We start from the raw sequence: 19,559 nt of genomic DNA, 5'->3' as shown, positions 1-19,559 counted from the left end.
AACAAATCCTAAAAATCCCACCCCAAAACCTTTACTCTCCAGGGTATTTGCAAAAGAACAATACAACGTTTATTTCTGTAGTGCATTGTAATGAAAACCATTGCTGAGCACTTAGCTGACTGCTTTGTTTTCTGCACGTTTTCAGTGCAAACAGACCCTATTCTATTTTTTAAGTATTTGGATGTTTGTAGATATGGTCATGAAGCAGAAGTTGAAACTCGACATCAATGGTTCAGCTGTTTGTAATCTGCTGTGATAATATTTATTAAAGTGCATTCTGTTAACATTTTTTAAGTGTATATATAACAAGAGATGTTAAAAAATAGCATATACTGTATTTTAAACAGCCTGGTGTGAAGGGAAACATCTGTTCCTGGTTAAGTTTCTTTCAACTTGTGTTCTTTTGACTAAGCCCTGTAAAAGTAGTGTTGATATATATCTTCCATGGACATTGCAAAACTATTTTCAGGACTCTCCCAGGAGCCTGGTTGTGCTTTTATAATCCTTTGCCCCCAGCAGCTTCCAGTGTCATCCCCTTGTCCAAGATAAAAATAGGTATTATAAAGTATGTTGTTGATGTTTTTCATGATCCTACTTCTGTCTGGTGGGAAAAAAAACTTTTTAAATATCAGTAAATTTGATAATATTTTATACTGTGCTAAAATAAAATATGGGCAAATTGTTCAAATTGTAATTTTGGCTACGAGTAACAGATGGCTTGATGAAACAATGAGATTTTAAAGAAACAGTCTTTGGTTGATCTAAAAATAAAAGAAAGTGTTGCCTGCAAATTAAATGTAAAGCCTATAGGTTTGAGATGAAATTCCTGCTTTTTAAAATATTCTGGTTGTCCTGAACCTTTTTATTTGTTTGTTTTCATTGCCTAGGACAGAGATGGACTAAACCACTGTCCCAGTTTTGAATTACATTATTGCTAGTTGCTACAATGGTTGTTAAATACAACACTCAACTCTACGTCTCTGTAAATCTTTATTTTCACCTGGCTTTTATTCACCCATTATTGTAGGAGTTTCTTGCAAAAGATTCCTGTACAGGACATGATCTGCAGTTTGAAAATGCCAGTTCTATAGAGCAAGAGCTTGGGACAAGAGTTTCCACAGACTTTTTTTAAACAATGTATATCAAGTATTTGGGCTGAGTGAGTGTAGCTGGCTGCTCTTTAGCAGTTTATCCCAAGGCTAAAACAAGTTTTAGGGAATAAGTCTTAAATTATGTAAATAATTTCAGGACTTTCTTTCAGAGTTTATGGCAAGGGTGGGAGGATGCAGGTATGTTAAGTGGCTTTTGGGCAGGTACCACACTCACCAAACCTTTGTAGCCTTTGGCCAGCAATGTTCACCCTTTGCCTTCAGTGAAGAAACAGATGCTAAAATGAGTTAACTTGAGAAGAATCATCACACCCAGGACCACAGAGGATGAGATTGTTTTCAAGACCTGTCATCAAATGAAATATGCTAAAAGGAGCAGGTGTACTTGCACCATGCTGTACTACGTGTTTAGTGTGGTTATATTGTTCTCAAGAGTAAAAATAATGCAAGCTGAAGAGGAATTCCAAATTGTTAATGTCATCTCTGACTTGGCTTGAGTAGCAGGAGACATATAGCTTGCTGTAATTTAATATCTCCTACAGCACTGCCTTAAGATCCCATCTTCTGTTTTAATCAGTGCAGGAGTAAGTTGCAGTAGCTTCTTACTTCAGTACATTTCTCCCTGTGCTGTTTGTAGCTTTCAGTTCACTTTTGCAGAGGCTACTACAAATGGACATGTTGTAAAACTGCAAAACTTGCTTTCTTGCCCTGTTCAGTGCCTTGTTCTGCTCTACCACAAATGCAGTGAGAGCTCAAAATGGCAAATCAATGGTTCTGTTGGATTTCCAAAGGTGGAAAGATTAGGTTTCACCTTTTGGGTTTGTTTCTGGACTCTATCCTCTTCTGTTGGATCTGTCAATTTCATTCTGATAGTCTTACCTAAAGTTCCCAGATGTTAAAAATCTTGTCAAGGTTTTCATATATAAACACTGCCAACAACACTGCTTAAAGGACTGTTCTGTGATTTGGGATTATGGTAACATTTTCCAATGCATCTCTCCAGTATTTTATCCCTGATGTCCTATTTTGATGTAATTGACAGTGAAAATATTTGGTAATTTGAAAGCCTGAATGCGGACTGGGACTTTACTTTCTAAAAGCTGCATTTATATTTTCCTATATGTATATTAACCTGAACTATCTATCTCAAATTCAGAATTTCCATTGTAAGCTGGGAAAGGTTAAAAATGCATGGAAATTACAGGCTTAAATGACAGAACATCCTGGTCAGAAAGGTTGTTTGGTTTGGAAATCTGCAAGTAGTGACACAGTCTGAGAGTAATAGGACGATAGGCAATTGATGCTTTGCTTTTTGGTTAGTAGAATTTTTTTTTTAACATAGTATTAGGGATGCAAAAATGCCAAAGTTTCAAAAGTTTTGATTCATATAGAAAGAACTAAATCCCTCCTTCAGAGCATTAGCTAAGCTTAGTTGATTTTAAAATAAGCAATAAACTCCTGATGACTGTTGCTGTCTTCTAAGGAAGGAGCATGTGAGACGTGTGGAAAATATCAGGGGCAAACTAAAAGCCTGTCTTAATTTTAAACATCTGTTTCCAGAAATGAACAGACTAGGAGGGGGATGTGCAGTATTTCTGATGAAATGTGTACTACTAAATATTAATGAAGGAGGACACAGTTGGAAAACTGTAGTCTTGAACATACTTTTCCAGTTCCAGCTCCTGGCATGCAGTACATAGCATTCTCCTCAAACCACAAGTTCGTGTTCTTTGCATGAAGATCCCTGGTGCTGTTGTTAAAGGAGATCTGCTTGAATCCTAAAAAGAAGGTAGAAAAATACACTGATCTGGTTTCTGGTGTGCATTATGAGTTCTGATGCCTTCATCTTTGTTCTTTTTGAAACAACAACTAAATAAACAGAAAGGCATTTCTTTTATTGACTGAGTTCATGCTTGGTTTAAATAGATAGCTCTGGGCAAAATTAACTGGCTATTGTTTCCAAGGCCATATGTTTGGCCATCAGTTGGACTAAGTAGCAGTCTTTCCCTAAGTTCACAGCACAGCTAACTGCATCTGACCACCGAAAATCAGTTCATTGCTCCTGGAAAATGTTGTATTCTCTCGGAGCGCATTTTTGCTATATATGCTCCTCATAAATTATTTCTGGGTTACTGTTTATATTAGCAGCAGTCCCCTTTACTGGGTTGTTACCAAATTCTTTCAATATCTAGTTATATCACGAGCCATATAGCAAACCTGTTAATGAAATGTTCGGTTCTAGTGCCTAGGTTTTAAAGGTGGTTTGTTTTAAAATAATGAGAAAGTGTAAGCCTTGAGACCATTTAGGACTGCTGTAAACTAAAATGCCTTGATGACATTAGTAAAACTGCTTTTCTTCTGTATTCATCCCAAATAAGAGTTAATCCTGGCATAAAAGAGTTAAGGGAAATTCCTAACACTTATTAAATAATTTGTTTGTAATTCTTATTGGAGAGAGGTCCTCATTATTAAATTTCTGTGTGTTATTTTGCATTTTTATTGATGTGGGTGGAGTACTATCCTGAGCTGGATGGAAGTGTTTGGTTTTCATTGTGCCATCCCACAGGGATGCGATCAGGATCTCCCTGTAAGCAATTGCCAAAACTGACAAAAGTGTACGATTCAGCATGGTATCTCTATCCTTGAGTTTCCATATTTATGAGAGTACCATCATGCTTGCTAGCAATAGGAGATTATTATGGGGCTGATAGTGCAACAAGAAACACAGAATCACAAACAATACGTGGGCTGTACAATGGACTTGCCAAGTGTCTTTATTCAAAATGGATTTGAAAAGAAAACCTGTATGTGACTGTTCAAAATGAGCTTCTGAGTATGGGTTCTCACATGGCTGTGAGATCTGTAGACTAAAAACAAGTAGTTTCCAGAAAAGAGGATTTCATCATTCAGCCATACTTACTGCCAGATGTGGTTTTGCAGACCTTTAATTTAGAGTGTCAGCCATTTTCTAATTAGGTAGGGAGTCTTCAAGAGAACCAAAATAATTTAAAAAGGTGAGATATAAATTTGCTACATCAACGTAATGTTTAGTGACACTGCGTTATGCTGCTGATGGGTCCTTTTCTTTCCAAATGCAGTGTAAAAATAGCGGTCAGGCGGTTCTGAAATAAACAATAACGTTTTGCAAATGTTAAGAATGTTAACACAAGTGCTCCAGCTAAAATTCAATTAAGGTAGTGACATTGGGGTTGGACACAGTGCTTGTTCCTATTCCTGCTAAAGTTCGTGGGAGATTTGATATTTATGTCACAGACAGCAAAGGCTAAATCTGTCATTTCTTCCCCTCAGGGAAAATGCCAGGTTTCTAATCAAGCAAATTATAGGGATGACATTAAATTCTTTAACTGCCTTGGCCCTCTGTACACATGAAATTTCACCCCTTCTTTACACAGATTCTATTTTTAAACTGACGTTAATCCAATTTGTTGCAACCGGGTTACAAATGAATTTGGATGTACCCACTTGGTGTTTATCCAGATTGAAATAAATAAGTTAAGTTCTGCTTCTGTGGTTGAACAATAGCATCTTTTGTGATGGAGATCTGGTCTTGTATTTGTGGTTAATATAATCCAAGCAGTGCTTTATGAGGCAATAAAAATGTTTCTGTTCCTATCTGGGGAAAGAAGCAAAGATTATGTTTTTATTTTCAATTTTGTTGGAATTTCCCTTTTCACAATTTCCAAAGATGTAAAGGGCAAGTATGTAGTATATTTAAAGTACAAAAAATGTCAGTAAAACATTTGAAATTAGTATGGACCACCTCATGTAAGGGCATTTTTAATCTAGCTTCTTATCTGATATGAAAAGTGGTAGAGATGCAGTTGTTGTCTTTATGTTTTTTCCTTGCATTTAGTCAAACAATGCAGTAAGACACAGGCCTTTCTTAGTACTCTTTGTTCGTGCTCTAAACTGGCACATAAAGACAGGTAATTGTGTTGTTTATCTGATCTGGAATGTATCCTGGGTGATCCTATCCGAGTAGCGTCATGTTCTTCCCGTTCAATGCAGCTTTACCCCTGCTTTCTCCCGTGCATTGCCCTCTTGCTGATTCCCAACACTGCATCTGCTGACATAATTTCCCAAAAGGCTGCAACAGACATATCTGTCTGTGTGTACCAGCACAGAATGCCTCAAAGGGTCCAAAAACCACAGGTACCTGCTAAGAACAGTCCTCCTGTCCTACATACCTCCTGAGCACAACCTCTCCAGTTACTGAGGTTTGGGTTCGTTTTGTTTTGGTTTGGTTTTTATAATTCAAATATTCAATATTCGAAATACAGGAAACAGGAAACATGAATTTGTACGGGATGGCATAATTCAGTTTGGATGTGAAGACAACTAAAATTTCATACTATTTAAGCTCTAAACAGGATACTGAAAAAATGAATTGTCTTTGTAGTTTGAAAATGTTCAGGCTCAGGCTTTATACTTTCTGGTGAGAGCTAGCCTCTTCATGGTTTTGTAGAAAGTTGAAGGGAGAGACAGTGTCTGCTGATACATCACTGCTGTTCTGCAGCATACATCACACTGTTGATGTAGCATTTCCTGATAAATTGGCTTTATTGAAAATAATGAGGTGCTCAGTTCCACCATATGTAATTGGGAAAATTTGAAATACATGTTTAAATAAGATTTTGTGTATCTATTAACTTGTTGGGAAAGGGCCTTTAAAGTACAGACTTCTTCCAGTTTTTCTGCTAAACTATTAGGATAATACAGCTTAGACTACAATTCAGCTCTTAGTTCCTCCCATTTCCATTCTCAGAACAAGAGCCTCAGAAGAAACACCTCAGCATCAGGTATTCCTTGGAACAAACACATTTTTTTTGAGTAAGCCAAGACTGTAAAGCATTGCTATAATATCTGTGAAAGCTGTTCTCATCCAAACCGCAGCGTGGGAGTCTGGTACAGATTGACAAGCAGTCTTTATTGACCAGGACCAGTAAAATTACTATGTATGTTCTATCCCCAAACTCTTTAACAGTTGCATACTAGTTAAATTTCTTTAATTAGCTGCCCTGCAACCTACTAAACAAATGTAGTGTTGTGTCTGTAGATGAGTGATAAGAGATGAAATGAATTTGTAACTCTATCATTGACTATATAAAAAAGTATTAATCAAGTTACAATGGAGAGTCTGGGCCATTTAAGCATATTATGAATGCATCTGTTATTGACATTCACTTAAACCTTCCTGAGCAAGTTACATGCTAACTTTCTTTGTAGACAGATATTCATTTGATCAGGACACTGCCAGTGGTGTTTTTATTGTCCTCTTAGAAGTTATTGTCCTCTTTAGCAATGAGCTTTAGTTAAGTCAGCATCCCATGTTTTCCAGGCTAAACACCTGTGAAGACCATTGCCTTGTTTCCTGGAGACCTCTGTTTTGAGTTCCTGTGATCATGAAATCAAGAGTTAATTTAACATGGAAAATATAATAGTAGTTTAAAAGAGGAAGTTCTTGTTGTTGATCAGGTAACATGTTACCAGGAAGTAAATGATTCATTAAAAAAAATCCAGATCTGTGTAGAAAAGATGCAAACATGAGCTTCCTCTTAAATTTAAAAGAAAAAAAAGTTGTACAAAATTCTTCCTCTTTACTTTCTATTGAAAAAACCCCTTACTGACCTGTTTCTCCTAAGTTGATACTAAATTGAGCGTAGAAGAATAATCAAAACACTTTAACTCTCTTGAATTACATGGTGTGCAGAGAAAGTGAAATAATTTCGCCATTCTCGAGGCATTTATTTTTGAAACATATACGTGTATTTAGACTTTGCATTATATGAGGAGTATACATTACATGGAAACCTTTTAATTTCAGTGATTGATTTTGATAAATGAAGCAGCAGACACTCATATGTTTTCACAGAAGTCTGTCTCGCACTGCAGCTTCTCCTGGGTTTGAGGGGTGTGAGGCTGGTGACTGGAGTGGATGGTGCATCCATAGTGCTGAGTCTGCCTGAAAGAGATTTCTCTTTCTGCTTCATCTCAAACCTTCGTTAGTTAATTCTGGCTTTATCCAACTGTCATTACTACTAGCCCAATGTGTTTTTTCTTAGGATCTTTTGTGATTTGATTCCTTCCTTTTCCTCCTTTACCTGAAGTGTAAAGGATTAGTGATAGAGCCTCTTAGATTCCTTTTTCTTCCTTCTTCTTAGCTTATGTCACAATGTCATTTTCTATTCTGAGTTCTGTATTTTCCCAAAAATGGTGTATTAATATAGCTTTGCTTTTATTTACTCATTATGTGAAAGTCTGCCATTTGTTTCTCAATCCAAAATAGGACAAACAACAACTGTTGTTATAATGGTGCATATAACAGAGTTAATTAATAGTCCTTTCCTTGCATAAATGTTATAATCACACACCTAATACAGTGGATGTAATAATAAGTCTCTGACTTATTTGTAAGAAATACCACTTGGAGTAATTTGTAAAAAATAAGCTTTTCAAAGAGATACTTTTATCTCTTGTGAAGAAATATGTAGGCATTTTCTCTCTCTTTCCCCCCCTTTTTTCTTTTTTTTCCCCCTCCATTTTCACATTATTTCAGATGGTGTAGGGATCTTTTCATTCTGCTTCTTTAGAATAACTTTTTATGTAAATGCAAAATGACAATTTCTTGTGGTAGTGGACAAAAGTAGCAAAATGACATGCTTGCTGCCTTGAAGGGTGTTATTTTCTGTGTTTCTATTTAGCTAAGACAGCTTGACAGTTAAAAATCTAATCTTCTTCAACTTGTAGATTCAAGATGCTGCAAGTCAAGGCTTGAAATTTGTTGGAATTATACCTCAGTACCATTCCCAAAAGAACGGTCTTGTCAGCGCCTCCCTGACACCTGCCAGTAACAACTCTGTGCAATCAAAAGATAATAAAAATGTTTCAAATTACCCTGAGGATCATGCTTCACCGGATGGCGAGAAAATAGATGGCATTAATGGATGCAGTACTTCAACACAGAGTGAGGAAAGTGCTGACCAATGTGCCACATCCAGAGAGGGCTGTAGAGGTGAAGGACAGGCTGCTGAAGAGCTGAATCTCAAGTCTGCAAAGGGAAACGAGGAACAGTTTCAACACGCGAACCTGGGTGTAAAAGGAGCAGCAGACAAGATGAATGGACTAGCAGAGAATGAAACACCAGCACGATGTTTAAAACCACTTACTGGCAGTAAGTATTGTAGTGACCTCTCGTACATAAAAGCCAAGTTAAAATTGCCTCAGTTATGTTCCCAGCTCCTTTAGCGGGTGGGGATGCAGGGGGGACATTACCAATGTGATAGTGAAGAAAAGGTGCCCCAAATGAGCCACTTAACCTGATTTCAGCATGGTTACACAGTTCACAACAACTGAGCATAACTCGAATGGCAGAGATGATATAAGCAGGTGCAGCTTTGTTATGGCCCATATGTATGCCTGAGTGTAAAGACTTATTTTTGTCTGTTTGGCTGAATTGGTTCATCTCTGTATTTGTTGCTATACCCTGAGAGCTCTTGATCTTTGTGTCCTTTTTGTCTGTTTGAGTAAAAAGCCCTGCTAATCTGCCTGACAAGGTTTTGCAGCAACAGAAGGAATAAGTCACAAAGCCTTATCACAGTTAGCCCCTTTGTAGCAGGTGAACATAGCTGGCATTAAACCATGTCAGGAACAGCAGGAATATATGTGATCTGGACCCTGAAGTATCCTAGTATTCTATCGTCAGGCTTGGGGTCAGTGCTACAGTCAGAATTGTAATTACTGGAAATCAGCAGTTATTTTTGTTAATGACTTATATTTGCTAATTCATAATAAAGATCGTCTTGGTAATGGGGCTCCTAATAATTTGCCTTCCAATTATTTCTCTCCTTTTTTTTTTTTTCTTTTTAAGATTTTTCTCCCTATACTAGGTTTTTTTCTCTCATTTCTTTGACATGTTTTTCTCCTCAGGCATGCTTTCCACTTTTTAAATGTCATTTAATGCCATCAAAGACCACAAGTCTCAGCTGAGGTCCCAAAATAACTTCCATAAGGTGTTTGATGCTCAGGGGTTACTTCTGTAGCAAGAACTGTAGTTCAAAATAGGACGTACACTAGAGTAATTTAGAAAATTAAAAGGGATCAAAAAAACGTTCTTTCCCCATTTCCAGTTTAAACCTCAAAATACTTTTCTTTCCTATGTTTGTTTAAATCCAAGAAAACCGTGTTTACACTGATTTCTCTTACGTTTTCCTTAATTTCCTTATGAGCTACAAATCTCTTCAAGGGGAATGTAGATGGAATTTCTAAAGCCAGTACTGTCCTTCACTTTAATTTATCCCTGTTCTTTAAGTCTTACATAGATTCAGTCAAACAATTCTACCCCTGTGGGAATTGTGTATGTAGGACCAAGAATCACTTTGCATTGTACTCTCCTTGGACCATTGTCTTGGTTTCCGGTCCAGTTTGGTGTAATCAACTTTTCACCATCAAATTTGGATCACACTCTAGTAACCTTTCACCATACTTTCTTCAGTTTTTGTTGGGCAAGGGGGCACGCAGATTTGGTGAAAACACAGCTATTGTTTGAACAATTTCTTCTGGTTTACACCCTTAAGGGTGGGTCATCGCAGCACTAGAATCTTACACATAAAAACCTCTCTTAGTTTTATAGTTAAAAATTAGTTATCTCCAAGTCTAATCAGACCAGTTCTTTCTCTTTTTATATATGCTGTGAGAGTTAACTTAGGAAGTTTAATCATCTTTTTGATGCTGTTCTTCTCCATACTGAACATTGAAATTCTTTTGCTTCAAGTAACTATGTTCACTGTATTTCTGCATAATGTGAAGAGGATTACTTTCAGTCTTTCCAGCTTTTGTCCTGAACACACCAGGATTTTATTACAGCGGCTGATTTGCCAGATAAGAGAGTTTATTTTAAAAATGCATTTAGTTTCCTCAATTATCTTCTTTCTGTGGGTGCTTTTTGGCTTTGTTTATTTTTCATTTATTTTTTTAATTGGTGAGTTATGCAAATAATTTCCAAGACTGAAGGTCTGAGAAGACAGTTTTATGTGACAGTTCATCTACAGTAGGATTTTCCCAAATCCTGTACAACATTGCTGATTTCTTTATTACTCTTGCATGAATTTTTGTTATTACAGCACTCCCTTTTCCTCCCATGGAAAATGTATTTCAGCTTTTGGCACGAGTTCTCCATCCTTCCTTGGGAACATGAAGATTGAAAGCATCAGGTGGTGGTTTGCTTTTTTTTTTCCCTACGTGTTCCGTAGGAGGTTACCACTCTTAAACTCCTTCTTCCCTACATAAAACTTCAGGAAAAAAGTTAATATTTCTTAGTATTTGTGGGATCTTAAATTTGTTCTTAATTTTTGGTTTTTTTAATTAACATTTTTTAAATGTTATTTTTATGCTTCTTCACTTTATTCCTGAATGTTTTGTAGTGCTCATTCTCTTTCCCTGTTACTAAAGGGCTCTTCAAAGCATGTTGAAAAATATTTGCCTGTGAGCAAGGCACAGATATTCCAACAGTATGTCCAAAAGTGCTGTGTTACCTAGAAGCAAACTGAAGGGGTCTTTGTACATGCCGGAGGATTCAGGATTCAGGTTTTCAGGTGTAAACTGTTGTCAGTAGTGACTTGGGTTAGACTGGTGTATTATGCAGTGACAAACCAAGTCGACACAGAAAGACTCCCACACATTTTAAATGCATGTTGGTAACAACCCAGCATCAAATCCAACCTACCATCTCCCTACAGATTTTCTGTTCTGTGATTTGCTGTTGTTAGTATAATCATGGAATAGTTTGGGTTGGAAGGGACTTTATCATATATTTTCAAGCCCCTGCCGTAGACAGGGACACCTTCCAGTCGACCAGGTTGCCCAGGGACCCATCCAACTTCCAGGGATGGGGCAGCCACAACTTCCTTGAGCAACCTGTTCCAATGCCTCACCACCTTTGCCATGAAGAATTTCTTCCTAATACCTAATCTAACTCTGCCCTCTCTCAGTTTAAAACCATCATTGCTTGTCCTATCACTCCATTCCCTCTCCAGCTCTCTTGTAGGCCCCTTTAGGTACTGTAAGGTGCTCTAAGGTCTCCCCAGAGCTTTCTCTTCTCCAGGCTGAATAGCCCCAACTCTCTGAGCCTTTCCTTATAGGAGAGGTACTCCATCCCCATAATCACCTTGGTGGTCCTCCTCTGGGCTCAATTCAACAGGTCCATGCCTTTCCTGTGCTGGGGACCCCAGAGCTGGATTCAGCACTCCAGGTGAGGTCTCACCAGAGCAGATTAGAGGGGCAGAATCACCTCCCTCGACCTACTGGCCACGCTGCTTTGGATGCAGTCCAGGATAGGGTTGGCTCTCAGGGCTGTGAGCGCACATTGTTGGGTCATGTCAAACTTCTCGTATTAGTGTCTTAATACGCAAAAGGAAAATCTCCCTTTCCAACATGACTCTGTTCTGGGGGTCAGAATCAAAACAATCGGAGAAACTTTCTGTGTGTGCTCTTCTGAGTTGGGATTATCATAATTTCTTTCTAAACAAGTGGTAAACAGCAAGAGGAGTCACATTAACATTTATTCCTTTTTACTCTATTTGAATTATGGTTTATGTCTGTGATCCTTAGATCTCTTTTCATGTTGGTTGCATCGTGAGCTTCCAGCTCTTCTCTTCAAATGCTGCCAGCCTGTTTCTGAGCATCTCCCTTCTGGTATCTTTTTCAATTTACACACTTCTACTTGCTCAGTGACTTTTGTTAGAGAGCAATTGTAACATTTCTCTTGACATCTCTTTCTTTACTTTTACTTGAGGTTAGACTATAATAGCTTGGAAACAAGAGGAGCTTATTGAATGAAGGAATTTCGTATAATGTCTTTACCTTTTATATTAATATATTTTGGGAGAATTTTTGGTATTTGGAAGTCAATAGAAGTTTTACCATTCATTTCCATGTCCAGTAATAAGTAAAATAATAATGTGCCCAATTTTTTATTAGTTATTTTATTGACAGTTGTACCCTTCTGAGAAGGAGTATCTGCATTTAAACTTGATTTCACTTTAGGGCTGTGAAAGCTCAGCTTTGCTGTCAGCAATGACTCTTGCCTACAGTAACTGCTTCTATGATATACTAGAGGAGATATGGAGCGGAGTCTACAAGATGTTCTCATATGTGAGACCCTTCACAATTCCACTTTTAAATTTCATTTGCTGTTGTGTTAATGTCACACCTTGGCTCAGACCCAGAGTAAATCAGTGAACCAGCTAGCATAGTCTCTATATGAATGATTCATTGCATTTTCTTGAGATGAGACTACTGTTGGCTGGTTCCATGACATGGTGTTATCAAACCCAAGCTATTTAATACTTTAATGGCTATGATTTACAGACTGCAATTCCTCCTAAATTTGCAGTAAGATTTAATATTTGAACTGATAGCTCCTGTAGGGGAGCATTGCATTAGTACTCAGGTATTACTGTTTCTAAATATTTTATTATCAACAGTGAATCCATTATGAGTAACAAATACTATAACAGCAAACAAAATATTGTGTTGGGTTTTGGGACCCTACTGCAGAAATGTATTAAGGAGATAACCTCATCTCAAAGAATTTTTTGCAGTTTCATAGTGTGATTAGGCAAGGGCAAATTGTTTCAGCTGAAATTTTATAATACGGTTGTTGCATTACTCCATTTTTTTACTCTTTGGTAGAAGCAGAGATCTTCGTTCTCTTCAACAAGCCAAAAACCCCACAAAAGTGCAGCCAGTATTACACAGTGACTATTCCTATGAGGATCTCCAGGAATGGGCAGACTGTCAACAGCTTAGAAGCAAATTGGCTGGAGCACATGACAGATCACTTCAGGAAAGGAGGCTCATTGGTAAACGGCATCTTCAGCCTTGGAATGGTAAATGGTATGGAAATTACAGTAAGCATTATGCTGTGATTATTTTCCTTTTCCTCTAATAGAGGTCATTATCTTTGAAGAGAAGATATTTGGGAGATGCTTTAATATAGGCTTGGGGAAGATTTGTTTTAGATCAGCCTCTTTCAGTGAAATGGAATGAAAGCACAGAAAATATTTTGGCATTTGAATAAGGAAAACAGATCTTGTATTGTATTTTATAATACAGTACTAGAGATGATCTTGTAATTGTGGAAATATAGAGAGTTAATAAACAGTAGCAAGTAAAGTGAATTAAATTAATAAGGTTGTAAAGCAGATGACATAAATAGAAGAGTGACTTTCCTCTTAGCTGTCTGGCCACACACTGCATCTGGGTCTGATTTCAGGTCAGTATAAGGAGTCTTGAGTTTTATCTGGCCAGCAAGTGGTCAATTACTCCCTGTTCTTGCTGAGGCCCTTTCCACCCTGATGGCACAATGTTTTACAGAATTGTCTCCTATGTTTGTTTTATCCTAGCTAGAGTGATGGATAAATGTTGGTCTTAATATAAAAAGATTAAAACACCCCAGATTTTTGCATGTTGTGAAAATGTGGCACTAAGTCCAGCCTAATACTTGTAGCCAGTCTGTACTACATTTGTGGTCACTATGGCTTTGAAGATAAGCCTGCTGTACAAAGAAAGACTTGGGTGCATAGTAGGGATCCAAGAGACATAACTAAGGAACCATGAGAACAATTGAAGAGAAGTACTTAAACACAAAAATGTTGAAGTTACAGCTGGATTAATTTTACTGGAAAATTATGTGACTGGTATACTTCATGGTTAAAGTGCTTATGACTGAATCTTTCACCTAATTTTGGTTTGTTTTGCATTCTTCAAAACGTATGTGGTAACTCAGAGCTTGGACATTGCTACTAAGATTTGTGCCTCAAAATTATAGGGGAACTGCTTCCAAGCATCTTATTCCCGTTTTGCTGCTGGTCAGAATTTCAGGACCCATGATAAAACACAGTAATATGAGTCAGTTCTGGTAAAAGCCAATCAGGAAATTAACAGGCAATCCTAATTTTTCATTTTACAAACAAGTATCAAAAAAAGGAAGGTCTAAAGTTCAGCTGATGGAATGCTTTCACACAGCTTCCTGGAAAGCCTTGTAATTGCTAGTTAACTTGCTTAAAAACAAATGGTCATTTACTTTCTGTATATAAATTGCGACTCACAGAGGCAAACCTAATTGACTCTATCAGGCTTAATGTGTTTTTTAAATAAAATCTGCTTATCAGTGAACTCTAAAATGATTTAAACACAGCATTTTTTCAGTTATTTAAACTTCTGGAGTTCATTTACATAACAGAGGCCTGGGGGGAGTTAATGTACTTGGATACCAGAGTGAGGAGTGCTGGATAACTGCCTGTGAACATAGATGAAGTAGGCTTGAATGATGACACTAAAGTTTCAATGCAAACAGGACAACAAATTATGTAGAAGTGGACAGATTCAGGATTAAGTCAGATTAGAGATTGAAGATGAAAAATTAGTAAACATTTTTATTAGCGTTTCACAGTTACAAGAAGAACAGGTTTCAAAATCAAAAAGCTGAAACAAGGTTTCTGAAAGTGTATTATGCTATTAAAAGAACATTACTAAGAACATCTGTGAGTTGCTATCAGTTGCAGTTAAATGTTTTATCATTTAAATCCTAATTTTTTCTTATGCTGCAGAGAAATGGAATACCTTTTTCACTCATATGCCAATCAGTATCAAACAACACAGGGTAAGGAGGAGGGGAGAAGTAGGGGGCTGAGGGCTTCTCAGCTCCTTGCAGCCTATCTTGCTCTTCATAGCTAGTCTTATTCACTGATTAATCCTCTTCCAAATTAAGGTAATATCAGCATACTTTCTTTAATTGGTTATATCACATTTCTTTGTTCTGGGGGCTGATTTTCTTTTTGGCTTAAAGTATGAATTCATTATTTTGCTTATTAGACTTACAAGCAGGGTTATTATCTTCTTCTTTTCCCCCTTGTCCTTGGAATACCCAATGAAGTGAAGATTTCCAGATTGTCAGCAATCATAAATCTGTTTCTTCCTTCTGCTAACAATTTAATAATTAGTCTTTAAAAGAGTTTTAAAGTTCACTGATAACAATTGTTTCTTTTTGCTTATTGTACCAGATAATTATAAACAGAAATATAACACAATTACAAATCACAATATATAAACCATAAAGAGTTACACCATATATTAAGTGTATTCACATTTTGCTAGTAAGTCAGAAACAGCAGTATGCTTGGTTCTTGAATGTTCTTAGGCTGACAGATAACAGTTATCTACTTAAATTTGCAGTTCAGTTACTTGCTGGTGTTTTTCATCCGACTGTAATTGGTAATCCCCGATGTAAACTAGTCCTGCCTAATGATCTAAAGTGATCATAGGAATTCACCTTGCCCTCTTCTAGTGAGAAGTGGAGATTGTAGCTGCAAGGTACAGATTATTACCAAATGGAAAGGAAGTAGCAGGTGGGGTCTCCTTTCCTGTGACTGCAAGTCTCCAATCAGCAGTGTGAGAAGGCAGGAAGAGTCAAACCTCTTCAAGGTTGTATTCTGATACCTTAACAGAGTAATCACAAGCCTATTTGTCTTTAGTTGTTTTGAACGTCTTTAAATGCCCCACATTCTTGTATTTGTTTCACTATCCTGTCTGTGAATTTTCTGCCTTTCAAACTTAGAAAAAGCCAGCCAACCAACCAGGAAACATTGACGGTACTTAAACACAAAGCAAATGAAAGAAAATGTGAGTTGCTTGGCAGGGGAAAGTAGTCGGGTTTTTAAGAGGGCCAGATTGATGGTCTCTGTTATACTTGCACTGCCTCCAACAAAGATGAACCAGTGATGCGTTTGACCAATTATCGTCACCTTAGCCACTGAAGTGGCTGGGATTGCTGCCGTCCATATGGGATTATTTTCTCTGCGTGAACTGAAGGTGAAAAGATTCAGAAGGAGGGAGGAATGCAAATCTGAAGCAAAGGCCAACAGTCAGGTCACTTGCCACATAAAACCACAGAGAGCTAGTTTCTTCCTCATTGAGAGCAACAGCAGCCTAAAGGTTAGTTTTCTGGGTAAGGGGAATTTGTAGTTCAAAGACAACAAAGGGGAAATTGTCACCCACTAGGACAGCCATCATGGTAAAGTAAGTAATCTTTTCCCATATACTTCTCGGAAATCAGAAGCAAGAACATCAAAATAGCTTTTTTTCTACCGAGCTGCATCAAATATTTATACAAACCAGTGAAAACAGCTTTTTGCACACAGTAGGATGCCTTAATAAAAAATGCAGTGGTAATGGAACATTTTCAGAAGAAGGACAGTGATTGCAACCTTTACTTTCGGAGCCTTTTCTTTAAGAAAGAGTGAAGTTCAAGATTAGAGATTGAGAAATGATACTACAAATGGCAAAGTAAGTCAAAATGCTTTGGTTTATTGGCATTCCTTACTGTCCTATTGCAAATGAACTAAAACTTGAAAGTACTAAGGACTTCTTTAACTTAGGTGAAATTTCAGGAGATAAATCTTGTTAAAAAAGAGATTACCAAAAGAGAATATAGCTGCATCAGAATCAGAAAATACCTTGCATGAGAAACAGTGGAAACTGGAAAAACCAACTCGCTATTTAAAGGTTTAGATGGCTGATCTTTGTAGACAGGTTGGGTAACCTTCTGCTGAATAAATATAGGCATCTGTCCTGCAGGTATCTGTGTATGAGTTGTCACCCCAAAGTGCCATTATAATCAATGAGGATCTAGGCCTAGACCTATATAGTCAGTAGGATTTGTGTTACAATCCACCTCATCCTACATCAGGATATGCAAAAGAGATAAGATACATCTAGATAAGACTGATACTTGGTGCTTCCTTTCCCTTAGTCTTCACAGACACAGTCTTCAGGCATCTGAGTTTCGAGGCAAGGTTCAAGGAAGTTGCAGGACTAGCAGCAGTGGATGAAGATCAGTATAGAGAGTGCCTCAGTTTCTGAGGCCAAACTACATCCAAGAGTTCTGGGAGAGCTGGCTGCTGTTATAACAAGGACACCCTTGGTCATCTTTGGGAGATCATGGAGATCAGGGGAGGTTTTTAACACTTGAGAAAGGCAAAGGTTGCACCCATGTTTAAAAGAAAGACCGAAAGGACAAATGAGGGACCTACAGGGTGTTCAGCCTCACTTAATTTCTGGTTGGATCACTGAGTCTGTCCTCTTGGAATGTGTCTGGACACATGAAGAAGAAGACAGTGATTGGGAACAGTCAGCATGGATTTAATAAGAGTAAAACATACTTGAAACTGATTGTCTTCTGTGATAAAATGACTGGATTTTTGGATGAAGAGAAAGCACTAGATGTCATTTTGGGTGAATTCATTAAGGAAATTTTACTGTGGCTCCCACAATATTTTTGTATCCAAGTTAGGACCGTGCAGCCTAGGTGGGTAAAAGACTGGTTGCATGACTAGACTCAGAGGGTCGTGGAGTAACAAGTGGAGTTACCTGGAGTAACTTGTTACCTGGAGTAACAAGTGGAGTACCAGAGAGATCTATTCTGGGACCTGTTGTGAGATCTATCCTGGGACCTGTTGTGTTTAACAATTTTATCAGTTATGCAGAGGAGGCGACAGGGCTTGCTTGTGTCACGTTTGTGGATGGTCCCATACTCGGGGGTGCAGCTGATGTGCTTCAGGACTGGGCTCTTGTCCAGACAGACCTGGGCAGACTGGAAAAACGTGCCAGCAGGAGCTTTTTGAAATTCCATGAGGACAAATGTCTTGCCTCTGGGAAGGGACACTGCCTTTTCACTAATCCAGGCAGGGGACTGCCTGGCTGGGTAGCAGCTCTATGGAAAGGTCCAGGGTGATGATAGTAGTCAGCAAGCTGAAGGTGAACCAGCAGCATGCCCTGGCAGCAGAGAAGGCAGCAGCATACCAGGCTGTAACAAGAAGAATGTAGCCAGTAGATAGAAGGCAGTGACTGTTCTCTTCTGCTTGGTGCTCATTAGATTGCATGTAGAACACATACTGTATCCAGGTTTGGATCCTCTTTCAGAGAGGTCAAGGAAGATGTTGACAAACCAGAGCTAGTTTAGCAGAGAGTCAGCAAAATAGAGAGAGTCAGTGGCTGGAGCACTTGTCCTGTTAGGGAAGACTGAAGGAGCTGGATTGGTTCAGCCTGAAGAAGGGACAGCTTTGGGGGACCTGGCAGTGCCTGTGAGGAGACTATCAAAAAGGTGGATCCAGGCTCTTGACTGTGGTGTGTGGTAGGAGGATTAGAAAAAATGTACACAAATTGAAATAAGAGAGGTCTTTTTTGAATATAAAAAACCACTTTCTCATCATGAAAAAAGTCACTTTCTGGAAGAGGCTGCTCAGGAAATTGTGCCATCTCCATCCTTGGAGGTTTTGAAGATGTAACTAGATAAACCTATGAGCAGTCTGGTCTGTACTTGTATGAAACCTGCTTTGAGCAGGAGGTTGGACTCTAGACCTCTGAGGTCCCCATCCACCTGAATTTTTCCGTGATTCTATGAAACTGTTGGATCATGTGCACCTTACCTAGTGGGGCAGCTCTAGAACATGTGTGTATAGACTGAAATTGCTTTTAGATCTAGAGTACTTGTGTGATAAAGGCAGACTCAGTGCCTCTGTCCATCTTCTTGTCTTTCCACACGTCTGTGTTAAGTTTCCCTGATATTCCTGCTGATCCTGACAGCATAGTGTGGGTTATGTGTGCCTTTTCTCCAAAATATGACCCTGTTAACTTTCTTTCTGCTGCTTTTTCCTTTCCCCCAGTTATTCTCTGCATCCCAAATGCTTCACATGCAAAGGACTTAATGATCCAATTATTGTTTTCTTTACCTCCTCTCTCCTCTCTGGAGTAGTAGATGGCCTGTAAAAGGGAAGTTGTACAGCCAAGGTGTGAGAATTGGAACGTGTGCTTTCATGGCATGAAAGTTTAAAACACTGTGGCACAACAAGTAGAGAGGAGGTTGGTTATGGTTAAGAGGGAAAATCTTGAGCATCATCAACCAGTTTCTTTTATAGAGTTTTTCACCAGCATCACTCTGTTGAACAGACAGTGCTCTTTACATTTACAGCAGCTGTCTCTCCCTCATCGTTTCCCCCCTCACAGTCTTCTTATTTTCTATAGGTTTCTTTCCTAGAAAAAAAAAAAATCCATGAATTGCAGGATTGATGGATGTAGCCTTCAAGAGTAATCACTGTACATTCAACAAGGAAGCAAAATCATAGAATCATTTAGGTTGGAAAAGACTTTTAAAATCACGAGTCCAACCATAAACCCAGCACTGTCAATGGAAGTGTCTGCTGCCTGTAGGGTCTCACAAGCTCAGCTATTAGTTTCTAAAGCGTTACATATGTGCCATGATATTCACATATGTGGAAGCTGTGAATTGCATGAGTGGAATGTGCAGCAGAATAAACCACAAAGGATGATTTATGAGTCAGTGTAAACACACACATGCTGATTGTGTTTTGATCG

At 38.2% G+C, this 19,559-nt stretch overlaps 1 protein-coding gene across 3 annotated transcripts in view; it reads left to right on the top strand.

Moving 5' to 3' along the window:
- Positions 1–19,559, top strand: part of RFTN1 (raftlin, lipid raft linker 1) — a 99,349-nt gene that overhangs the window by 57,548 nt on the left and 22,242 nt on the right. For all 3 annotated transcript variants that reach the window (XM_027675346.1, XM_027675344.1, XM_027675345.1), the window contains exons 5-6: positions 7,878–8,301; positions 12,819–13,022. In XM_027675346.1, the coding sequence (XP_027531147.1) occupies positions 7,878–8,301; positions 12,819–13,022 (628 nt within the window). The remainder of the gene's footprint in view (positions 1–7,877; positions 8,302–12,818; positions 13,023–19,559) is intronic.

The sequence above is a fragment of the Neopelma chrysocephalum genome, unplaced genomic scaffold, assembly GCF_003984885.1.
Source record: "Neopelma chrysocephalum unplaced genomic scaffold, ASM398488v2 Primary Assembly neopelma1_26, whole genome shotgun sequence".
NCBI lineage: Eukaryota > Metazoa > Chordata > Aves > Passeriformes > Pipridae > Neopelma > Neopelma chrysocephalum.
The sequence above is the reverse complement of the archived record's forward strand: the minus strand, read 5'-3'. Positions and strand labels throughout refer to the sequence as shown.